The sequence below is a fragment of the Grammomys surdaster genome, unplaced genomic scaffold (genome assembly GCF_004785775.1).
Source record: "Grammomys surdaster isolate TR1022 unplaced genomic scaffold, NIH_TR_1.0 362, whole genome shotgun sequence".
In the NCBI taxonomy this organism is placed as follows: domain Eukaryota; kingdom Metazoa; phylum Chordata; class Mammalia; order Rodentia; family Muridae; genus Grammomys; species Grammomys surdaster.
The window spans coordinates 1,872,452-1,883,974 of NW_021604781.1; the positions used below are offsets into that span (position 1 = coordinate 1,872,452).

At 48.4% G+C, this 11,523-nt stretch overlaps 1 protein-coding gene across 2 annotated transcripts in view; it reads right to left on the reverse strand.

Moving 5' to 3' along the window:
* Positions 1-1,750: 1,750 nt before the first annotated feature.
* The window catches only part of Slc7a1 (solute carrier family 7 member 1), a 75,391-nt gene continuing 65,618 nt past the window's right edge, over positions 1,751-11,523 (reverse strand). For both annotated transcript variants that reach the window (XM_028779808.1, XM_028779807.1), the window contains exons 8-12: positions 10,920-11,022; positions 9,100-9,317; positions 8,655-8,821; positions 8,039-8,147; positions 1,751-6,657 (exon numbers count right to left, since the gene is read on the reverse strand). In XM_028779808.1, coding sequence (XP_028635641.1) covers positions 6,554-6,657; positions 8,039-8,147; positions 8,655-8,821; positions 9,100-9,317; positions 10,920-11,022 — 701 coding nt within the window. In that variant the 3' untranslated portion in view covers positions 1,751-6,553. The remainder of the gene's footprint in view (positions 6,658-8,038; positions 8,148-8,654; positions 8,822-9,099; positions 9,318-10,919; positions 11,023-11,523) is intronic.

An 11,523-nucleotide genomic window follows, 5' to 3' on the forward strand; every position in this document is an offset into this window, starting at 1 on the left:
TTGCATACCTTTAAAGACTAAGAGCATAGTACGAAATGTCACCCAGTAGATGGCACAGTGGAGCTGCAGGAAAGATGGTCCACTTAGCCCAATGTGAACTGAGCAGAAGTGGTAGTAGCCTCTTCATCTTTTTTTTTTTTTTTTTTTTCCAGACAGGACTTCTCTGTGTAGCCTTGGCTGTCCTGGAACTCACTCTGTAGACAAGCTAGCCTCAAACTCACAAAGATCTGCCTGCCTCTGCCTCTGCCTCTGCCTCTGGAGGACTGAGATTAAAGGCACCACCACCACCCGGCTAGCAGGCTTCCTCCTTACAAAACTTCAGGACCAAGACATGTTTGTGCCTATTTTCCAGCTCCACGTGTGTATTCTTTGAGTGACTTTTGTGAGCTGGGACTGGATTAATTCCTGCCCCCTATAGCTTGTATTCAGTGTTAACTGCACCACAGCAGAAGTATCTCACATTTCCCCAACGGTAGCTGCACTTTGACTACTCTGTGGGCATTATCATTAGACTACTTCCTGTTGATTAGGGACATCAAGTTCCTTGGGGGCAAGTTTGATCGTCACTGTCAGGATATCTAATTTCTTCTTGTTGTTTCTTTGTGCATGACTACTTAACAAACCACAAACAACCACCAACCCACACTGCCTCTTGGGAGTCCCCAGAATTCCAAGCATCACATAACACCAGAAACTGGGCAGCCGGCAAAATCATGTTCCCGTGAGAGGCAAATCACAGTCAGCTGCTGTGGACAATCTGAAGCAGCCCCATTTCCCACACCTGGGGTTAAAACGGACCCCATAGTCTTACAATAGTTCTGTGTTTTTTTGTTTGTTTGTTTTTTTGTCTTTTTGGTTTTTTTGAGACAGGGTTTCTCTGTGTAGCCCTGGCTGTCCTGGAACTCACTCTGCAGACCAGGCTGGCCTCGAACTCAGAAGTCTGTCTGACTCTGCCTCCCAAGTGCTGGGATTAAAGGCGTGCGCCACCACCGCCTGGCCCTGTGTTTTTTTAAAGAAACCAAAATCCCCAAATTGCTACTCCACCCAACACTGCACACCACTGTTTTCAAACCCAAGCTCAGAGATCTACGCCCCAGGTAGTAGTTCAGGTGTGTGACGTGTACCCTTATGAATCTTCTTATGTTCCCTTATTCCCAACACTTATTTCTGATCTGGCATATGTGGTGGGGACGGCTCAGAATCATACTCCTGAGCGTCTGCCACCACCACTATCAAGTCAGCTGAACTTGTCTCCTGTGCTACAAGTGAATGAATGAATGAATGAATGAATGAAGAGTGTGTCCTTCCATAGAGTGCATGGGAATGTGCTATCAACCACCCTTAGATAAACTACAATCTCATCCCCAGCCTGTGTTCTACATAAAACCTGTTTCCTCCAAGATGGTATGTGTGACAGCAGGGGCAAGCCTCTGGTGTCTGTGGACGGGGGTTTTGCTGAGACCCAAGTCATCTGGTTGAATTAAGTCTGATGGCTGCTGAACTCTGTAGCCCTAACCCCAGGTGAGTCTGGAGGGATGAGGTAGGGAGACAGCAAGGATCCAGAAGTATAGGCCTAAAGCCTTTCCCAAATGGCTTCTAGAAAAATCCACTCCATAGAAATAAAGCCACCAGCTACATCCGATGTAGCAGAAAGATGCCGAAGATGCCTGCCAGACCCAACACGCTGACCCTTGACCCTTCAGAATGAACATGCTCAGAAACCAGGCAAGAGCTGCTCGCCCACTTGAGATCACAGTGTGCATGAAAGCCAGACAGGATTTATTAGCATCTGCAGAAGCATGAGACAATGTACCACAAAATAGCTTTGATTTTACAACACAGAAGTATGGGAGGGGTTTTGCCAGTGTACAACGTATTCAGCAACGAGGGGACACATACATTTCACATTTTTTCAAAAGGGTGGTGGATGACACCTGCACTTGGCCTAAAAACAAAATTGAATTAATCCACGGGAATCCAGCAGAGACCAGCTTGATTTACAGTTAGTATCAGACTTAATCTAATGTCATCATTATAAGAAACTGTAAGAAGACTATTAGAAAAATAGAACCTCAAACAAGCAAAAAAATATATACAATTTACATAATGAAAAACCACACATAACTCTTTTAATAATGGCTCCATGTTCAGTAGAAATAAAAAAAAAATTGTCCTGGAGAAACCACACAACTCTTCAGGTTTGCTAATAAACTAGCCCTCGTTAGTATCCAGACCCTTGTGATCCTTAACCCCACCAAAGCTACAAGGCACAAACAAAGCAGTAAATATCTTAAATACAAAGATATATTATAACTTCTCAAATGGGAAAATAAGTCCCAAACTCAAAAAGCTTGTCAAGGAACACAAAAGGTAACACTTGTCAATAAATTAGTTTGCATGATGTATCTTTCTAAATCTTGCTTCCTGACCCGGCTGGACATGCCAGCGTCCTGAGAACGTTTTTGGACATGGTCTTTCATCTCTCCCTGGGCTTTTTAGCTAGCCATTCAGCACATGTAACAGAATGGTCCAGGAAGGCTCCTTGGTCATCACTATGTCCCAAGACCCTTGGCTATACCATATTCCCTGGCTCAATGGAGCAGTGGATACAGAAAGCCCTGGCCAGAGTAAGGGAGGTGAAAACCAGCTGGTAGGTTTTTTGGTTTTGCCTTTAAAAAATTTCATCCTAACCAAATTGGGGTATAGCACATTTTACCTGCACCACTGTGTCAATAACCACACGTTAACAGATATTCAGTGCTGACTTATTCTGTAATAGTTCCATGGGTCATGTATTCTGTGTCTGGCCACTCCCTTCGCTAGCCCAACCATACATGGACTCAAGCATCCCTGTTTCCATCACTACCAACACCCCAAGGGATGGGCACCATGGCACTTAGATCCCCACTACAGTTCTTTAATGCTTGGGTACCAAAAAAACCCTGTAAGCTTTTATTAGAATAAAATAAGTATCTGTGGGAACATGAGATATTCAAGTCAGAAAGGATGGGCCCTGGTGAAATTGCCAGCCATGTTTTCATTGTAGGTAGGTACACAGGCCCGAAGTGGCCATGGCTTTGCCAGTAGATTTGAGTGTGCCTGTGGGACATGTCCACAGTATCCCAGGAACCTGGTCTCTCACACTGCTGTTTGCAAGCTCCTTCCGGTGTTGGGCAAGTTCCTTGCTTGAGAGACTATGGACAACATCTGATTCAGAACGTCTGCCTGGGGTTAGGACCAAGGTACAAACATGGCCACTGGTGTTCCCAGCCCCAAGCATGAGAGCAGCAGACAGTACAGGTGGAGTAGGCTACATATTTCCTTTGGTGTGCACACACTGGCTGTGCCAAATGTGTTTGGGAGAGGGGGCATGTCCAAGCCTTGGCCACTAGTGGCATGTGGAGAAGCCTGATGTCCCCCAAGGTCCTGCAGACACTTGTGGCCACCAAGCCTCAGGCAGGAGGTTGGCATGTGGTGTCTAAGTCATCAGCACAGGGGACTGGGAAGAATTTGCATATTGTAAGACCAAACTGTGAGCAACTGAGAACAGTATAAACACAGCAATCTTCCAGAAACTGCCCCAGGGCCAGACCCTTACTTTTTCTTTGTTTTCAAAATAAATCCACAAAGGCCTGGTTGTAGGGTTATGGGCAGGGATGGGGGATGGGCATAGGTATATATCCACCCTTCCACAAATATACACGGGGGGCCTAATGTCTTTGTAGACACCACCTACCACCAACACCACTGGGGCCACCTTCTGAAAGGTGGAGAGATCTTGTACCCCACTCCTAAGCATAGCTCCCTGGGTACTGGCTTCTTCATGATCTTAGACCAAGAGACAGGAAGGGTACACGCTCCTGGGAAAACGTGTCTTTCCAATGTGAATACTCTAGCTGAAGATAAACACGGCATGGGAATGTGTCTTTAGCATGTCTAAGTCCCAACCAGGTAGGAAATACTGGCCATGCTTTGAAACCCAATGGGACTGAGCATTTCTTTGGGCAGGAGGCTAGGAGACCTGACACTACCTCCTGCCGCTCTGGAGGGATGTGTGTGTATGTGTGTTGAGTTTGGGGCTTGTGTTTTCCTTTTAGGAGAAGGAACTGGGGGTGTAATAAAAAGTGTATTAGAGGCTCACTGCAGGCATGACGACATGGGTCATTGTTCCTGTGCACCCCCAAAGCTCCCCTGGTACCTGTCCAATCTTAGCAAAAGCTCGGTGGCCAACTAACTAGGCAAGTGACCCTCTTTTCCTGACTAGGAAGTGGGTACAGGATGCCCCCAGCCCTACCGCATCCCCAGCCAGGGCCTGTGTTTGCTCCTGTGTCGCACACCGAAGCAGATCGGCCACCATCGCTTGCGGTCCTCAGGAGAGATGATGGAGGATCAAACCCCTAGATCCGCCCTTCCCCTTGGTGGGGTCCAGGCTGCTGGCTGAGATGGCTACTGTAAACACATCATTAGGCTACCTTAGACAGGAAATTTTCATCCAGAAAGCAAGGAGACAGACAGTTCAGCAGGAGTTGTGGTGGCACACACCCATGGTCTTAGCACTCAGGAGCCTGAGGCAGAGGCTAGACTAGGCAGCAATATCCTCTTCCAGGCCAGCTACAGAGTGAATCCTTGTCTCAAAAAAGAAGCCAAAGACAGTAAAGTTTAAAAAATTCTCCCAACACCTCACTGGGCACTCACTCTCTCTTTGTCTATGTAAGTAACAAGGAAAAAAAAAAAAACCAGACAGATACTTAACAGGCCCTAAGAAGACAACAGGTAATCAAGACCCGAACAAAATAAGTTAATATTTATCAAAATATTTTACAGCACCAATCTACATAACTTTAAATACCTTTAGAAACTCAACATTTAGGGTCTTCTAATACTCCCTTTGAAGTTTCCTCAGGCAGCCTGAGACACCTGGTACAATGCCTGGCTCTTGGCTGCTCGTCTGTCCTCTGCTGGCTGACCCAGCATCCAGGCGGTTTCTCTAATTTCCCCTAATTTTCTGTTGTGCTGGGGTTGGAACCTGAGACCCTGCACAGGCTAGGCAAGTGCCCTACCACTAGGCTACACGCCAGTCCAGTTCCACTAACTCTTGCCATTCCCAAGAACCTTCCAGAGTAGAGAGGAAGACTGGGTCGTCCATTTACCCAGCCTGTTTCCACCAGACTTGGGTCAAAGGCCAGACAGGAAAGAAAGCTAGGCTTTAAAAACATTGACATTAGGCTAAGACATCAGCCTTCCCCACCCCGACATGGCAAGGAGGGGGGTGGGAGTGGGGAGGGGGTGCCCTGTTGGTTCCCAGAATCCACCAGCACTATCACCCGAGTTTCAATCTACACAGAGTAAGTGAGGAGTTGTAGGCCTTAGGGCCTCACCCAGAGAGATAAGGAGCTTGGGGGAGGGGAAATGAAGGCATATTTGGGAAGCATAAGGTCCAGGCCAGGGTAGAACTCTCACCAGCAGCAGGCAAAGGCACCACAGCTACGAGAGGACTAGCAATAGGACCCCAAGTCCTCTCCTGTGCAGGCCACACGTCTTGAACCACAAGCTGACATGGCACTCGGTAATTATTTGGCTATCTTCCAAGGTAACATCAAGCCCCAAGTTACTCCAGCGGAGGGATTCAGAGCAAGCAACAGGGCGAGGACAGGACAGCACTCCTCAGATATAAGAGGCCACACAGATCCTGTCACCACCCCACATTGAGTGCCATCTGTCTGAAAAACCTTAGAAGACCCGTAAGAGTGACATAACCCTACTGATACAGCCTGGTGCTCCAGTGACTCAGGACAGTGGGGACAAGGTGCCAAGAACAGCAGAAGCCGAGCCAGGCCTGCTAGGGATAAAACTAGATAATGCTGCCCTAGTCCACGTGAGCAGAGCTGGCCGTCCCATCTTGATACTATTGATCACTCACTCCAGGAATCTCCCATCTTCTGTGCTCGAGATGAACAGCTCACACCATGCTGGCGTCTGCACAGAAGCCTCTATGTAGACTGGGACCCCATCCTACTAGCCCAGCCTGAGAGCAGTAAGGTGCGGGCGTGTTCCTCCTCTTCAGGTATTCTGCAGTTGATTGGCTGTTGGGTAGCACTGCTGGGGGACATGCTTCCTCACTGGGATAGTCTTGCATCTTGTGGTCAGGAGGCTGTCCTGGGCTGACAGGGGGTGCTCACCAGGCATCTGGAGGGTACATGAGCAATACCAGGGTGGTCCCAGGGAGGGAGGCCTGCTTCCCAAGTAAGAGAAGGGGGCCTCCCTTCTGCTGGGCCTGCAGCAGCAAAGCGCCCAGCTGGCAGGGAGAAGGGCTGCTTTCTTTGTTCAGAGGGAGATGAGAAAACCGAGGAACTGTCCAGAAGTGACCAGATCTCATGAGCTGGCTGCAGGGCTGTCTGACCAGGCCATGTCAGCCGTGGCCAATGTTGCAAACCAGCTTTGGTGACATTGGGGGTGTGAGCTGATCCTGAGGCATGAGTAGAGAGAGTGTGTGGGTCCCAGGCCTCTACGGGCACCCGTCAACCGCTGTCACCTTGGTGGGTGGGGCTGCACGTCATTTGCACTGGTCCAAGTTGCTGTCAGGAGTCTTTGCCTGGCCGGCAGCCAGAGACGCTTCCTCACTGTGCCAGACCCCATAACCAAAGTAGATGGCGAAGCCTAAGGGAAAAGAGAACAGAAGGATGGAGAGAGCAGGCAGGGCTGCCAGACCTGCAGCGGCTGCCCGGGTAGACGTCAACACCCAGAGAGGCAACACCAGGCTCCGGATGAGATTAGTCAAAGTCACTGTCCTGTTTTCACTGTGATAAAGCTATGTATATCCTGAGTGGTTGCACAGGGGCTTCCCTTTGCAACTTGCTCAGTGGAAGGTCACAGAAGATGTTGAGCTGCTGTCCGCCACTAGATGGCCTCAGAGAGACACTGTTCCTTCCCAGGTTGGGACTTCTAGCAGGTACTCTCTGCCTAGACTGGCTTAGTAGTTCTGTTTTTTCTAAGTAACTCATCAGATTGAAGGAGACAGTCAACAACAAGGACGATGCACAGTACTGACCCAGCATCCAGGGCTCTCTACATCTGCAGCGATGCTTCAAACAACTGACCCACAAGGGGCTGTGAGCACGTGGCTCAGGGTCGCCTGTGCGACCTACACAGGAATGCAGTCCCGAAGGCTCAGCTACCCAAGGCAGGGGCTGTTCAGGAGACGATCCCACACCTCCACCACCAAGAAACGGGTCACAGTGAACTGTGGGCACCTCTCTAGATTTTAAAGCCAAATGAGGGCCAGCCTCTGGAATGTATGAAGAAATAATGCAAAGTGCTTCTCATGAGCTTCCAGGGTCCCAGAGCTAGTCCCCAGGCCATCAGACAGGAAATGAGAAGGACTGAAACCAGAGCTCCTACAGCCCCAAGGTCAGATGCCTGGGGTGGAGGTTGGGGGCAGGGTGGAGTGCTGGTGGTAGGGAGAGACACAACATCAGCCCTAGTGAGGGCTTGGCCAGCATCCAAGCAGACAACCTCGGACTAAACTGTACCCAATCTCCAAGTTGCCTCAAGCCCTGATTGTCTTACATCAGATACAAGAAAGCTGCTGACCCATCAAGGGCTTCCCATCACCCCCACGCCTGCGGTCCTACTGGCAGAGGTACTTGAGAGAGCCTACAGCACAGGCAGCCCAGGTACTGGCCAAGTAGGTGCAACCTAGACTTCCTATCTAGAGTAACCGGTGCCTTATTAATAACCATCTCTTACTTCATGCTTCTTTAACTTCAAGATAAACCAGGGGAGATAACTATCTTGGGCAACAGCCTATGAAAACTATCTAAAGGGGAAGGAGCTTCCATGACACATCAGGAATTTTAGAGCAAGCCACTGACTACTCATGGTTTTTCGTGTTATCTAAGGTGAAAGGAGGCAGGTTCTGAAACATGAAGTAGCCGGTCAGGAAGCAGGAGGAAAAAATACTCAGTCTTACAGAGTAGATCCCGAGAGAAGCCAGGATACCAACTGTGGGTTACTCAGCAAACCACACACCATCACATACCTATCAGCATCCACACGGCAAACCGGACCCACGTGCCCTGGTCCAGCTGCATCATGAGATAGATGTTCACGAAGATGCTCAGGACAGGAAGTACGGGAACAAAGGGTACCTGCAGAGACAGGAGGCAGCATCAGATCTGATGGGAGGTGGCAAACTCAACAGTCCACTCCAAACAGAATTGCCCAAATATTCCTCATAAAGAAACTAGAAGAGGAATATCCATTTTATCCCCAAGGTTAAACTATGATGCTGTTGTTATTATTGTCGCTGTTATTATTGTTGTTGTTATTATTAAACTGCAGATGCCTTGGTAACCCTCCAAGGCCAACCAATGCCAGGCATTCATCAGGATATTTAACAAGAGGCCCTTAGAGACAAGGTATGCCCTACTAACTGAGGACTAGGGAGACACAGGGGGTTCTGCTTCTAGAGACAGTCCCTGGCTCAACAAGACATTTTGTGCTCTGAGGGTCCCTGAGATTAACTGGCAAGATGCCCCCCCCCCCAAAAAAAAAACCTCCCAGGTCTGGCTGAGCCACAGAGTTTCAGCTTCCAGGCAGAAAAACCACACTTGGGACCCATTGGTATCTTCCTAAAGGCCTACCAAGCTGCTCACCTTAAATGAGAGCTTGGTCTTGCTCTCAGGCTGCCTCCAGATGATGCCTGTCACCAGCATGCAGAGAAGGACTGATCCTGTCATTACAAAGACTGCCCACAGCGTCCCTTCGGCCAGAGCCTCTCTTCCAAGCACGGCCACAATGCACACGGTGATGATAAGAGCGGCTGTGAGAGAGAAAATGAATTAGAATTGGGGAAATTTTACACACACACACACACACACACACACACACCCCTCTTCAAATCCTCCAAAAGGAGACTGTGTCCTCCATTTCATTCCATGAGGATGAAAAGCTGATGTCATAGCTGGGTACCAAAGCAGATACTCATCCTTCCCACCATCTCCCTCATCCCTACCCTACTCTCTTTTCTGTGGACAAGAAGCCACACAGCACCACAGAGGTAGACTCCAAATCCCTTTCCAGGAAAACAAGAGCTCTTACCTAAGAGGCCGGCTGAAATGTTCACAATTAGCCCTGAGAATTTGGATGGCTCCATGTTCTTGGGTGAGAGTATGGTTTTCAGAGAAAACTTCTCAGCAACTGGTAAAAAGCCTGTCTGAGACTCACTGGCACTGACCAGCTCGTTCTGGTCTACTTGATCTAGCTCATCGGTGGTTCTGGCCATCTGGTATACCATATTAGGTTGTTCTGGCTGGTACCTGTGAAGACATGCCCACGGCATGAGCACTGTTATCTGTTTTTGTTAAGAAAGGACACACACATCAGAGTTCTCAGTGAGCATTCAAAGGTAAGGAGCCTGGGACACAGGACATAAAACCAGTAGAACTGTGCACTCTCTAGCAATACAAGAACAAAAAGAACAGGTCAAGTCCTTCCTACTTTGGGCTAATTCTCAACCTTGGTGTCCTCACTCTGGGTAGATTGATGGGGAAACCCCCAAGAAGCAGCCCAGTGAAGTGTCCCAGAGAGGGTCTCTTGATCAGGAAGTAGCAGTGGCCCTTAAGTGTGACAATGTTAGGTCACTCCTCACCAAACCATTGTTGTCGAGAACTCAACGAGAGGACAAAGCTTATCAGTAGCACTAGGGGCTCCGCTTGCTGCAGGAAGCTGAAGTTCCACCGACTACAAGCTGGAAGATGGGTAATCTCTGTCTGCAGCACATAATTGGATACAGCTATTCTAAAACTCTAAATGCCTTGGCATGAGTAGCTACAGAGCCGGGTAAAGGCCTGAGCCTGCGGAATGACACAGGCAACCTGCAGATGAAGCATGCATGTGTTCCTTGCCTTCCCAACCTGACTGTCTTCAGCAGCTTTTAAAAGCAGAGTACCTTTTGAATTGTTTTGAAGACAATCACGTCCAAGCACAAGAAGTGTGTGTATCAAGTGTAGCAAGCTAGTTAACTGGTCGTCCCAGACTCACACGTGCATCGTAATTTGGCCAATTAAGAAAGTAGGTGGATCTCAAAGAACATGCTAGGGTTGAGCCTCTAGAGTTGAATAGAGGTCCATGAACTCAGTTTAGGCTGAATCTGCAGTCATCAGTAGGGATCAGCCCGGGTTTTATAGAAATTGGGTGCTGAAAAAAAATGAAGTTATTTGCCTTCTAAGGAGAAAGGCCTGAAAGAGGAAAAGAAGCTATGGCTGTGTGACAAATAGTCACTATGAATGATGTTCTCATCACAAATGCCACCTCAGGCTATCCCTAGAGCAGATGCCTGTTCCTCTATGTCTAAGCAAAGATGGAGGCCAGGTGTGTGCTTTGGGAAGGCTCTGTGTGGGTGAGACACTATAGCACCAAGCTTCATTGGCCCTAAAGCCACTTTAAAGCTAGTGTCCTCACAAGAAAAACAATTAGAATTCAGTGTCCCTGAAAGTTATACACACCACGTCATGATTCAGAAGCTACATATAAACAGTCTACATAAGTATTGTACTAACTTGGTTTTATAGGCCTTTGTTCTCCTGATGCAGCCTGGGGAGCATCTACCCCAACAACTGGGCCTACTGAAGTCATTGTCCTAAGCCTTCTAAGTTTCTGATCCCAGACTCAGACCAATACTGGAGCTTAGGACATTTAGCTAGAAAAATAGGGGGACCAGGTGGAGGGGCTTGGGCATAAGTGAGATGGGGATGGAGGAGGGGCTGGGTGTACCATTGACCACATCGCACCTACCTCACACATCCTCAGCTAGTATGTCCTAGAAATTATGAACTTACAAACCCACTTGTCAGCATTGTTAAAATAGCCACAAGTGTCTGTTTAACATTTGTCATTGAATTCAGAGAAGCCATACATACCGTAAGACCAAAACACAGGCAGCCACCAAAGAGTAAGCCAGGAGGGTACCAATGGACATGAGGTCCACCAGGTCCTTCAGTTCAAAGAGGAAGGCCATCACAGCTGGGGAGAAGATAGACATGAGGAGTGAGTGGCCCCTCTGCCCGCCCTATGGTCAGGATGGCCACTCACCTGTAATCTGGGTACTCCCAGGCCCACCCTTACTCGGCTTGTCCATGAGAGACTTTGCCCAAGTGAAGACAAGCTCAAGGTTGAATGAGAGATCTCAAGAAAGAACATTAAAATTTGAATAGAATGCCTCTGTGTGTGTGTGTGTGTGTGTGCGCATGTGTGTGCGCGTGTGTGCGCATGTGTGTGCACATGTGTGTGTGTGTGTGTGTGTGTGTGTGTAATGATCTTCTAAGCCAACACTACAGATGACTACTGTAAGTTCAGCTAAGGTTACACAGCTAGTGAATGGAAGTGCTCGGATCAGATTCTTGTAACTCTGACTCCACTGTGACTTCTGCCCCATGGTGGTGGTGCATAGACAGCTACATCCATGCATCCATCTGTACATCCATTTCATCTTCCTCTGTCTATCTATCCATATTCATCCATCTG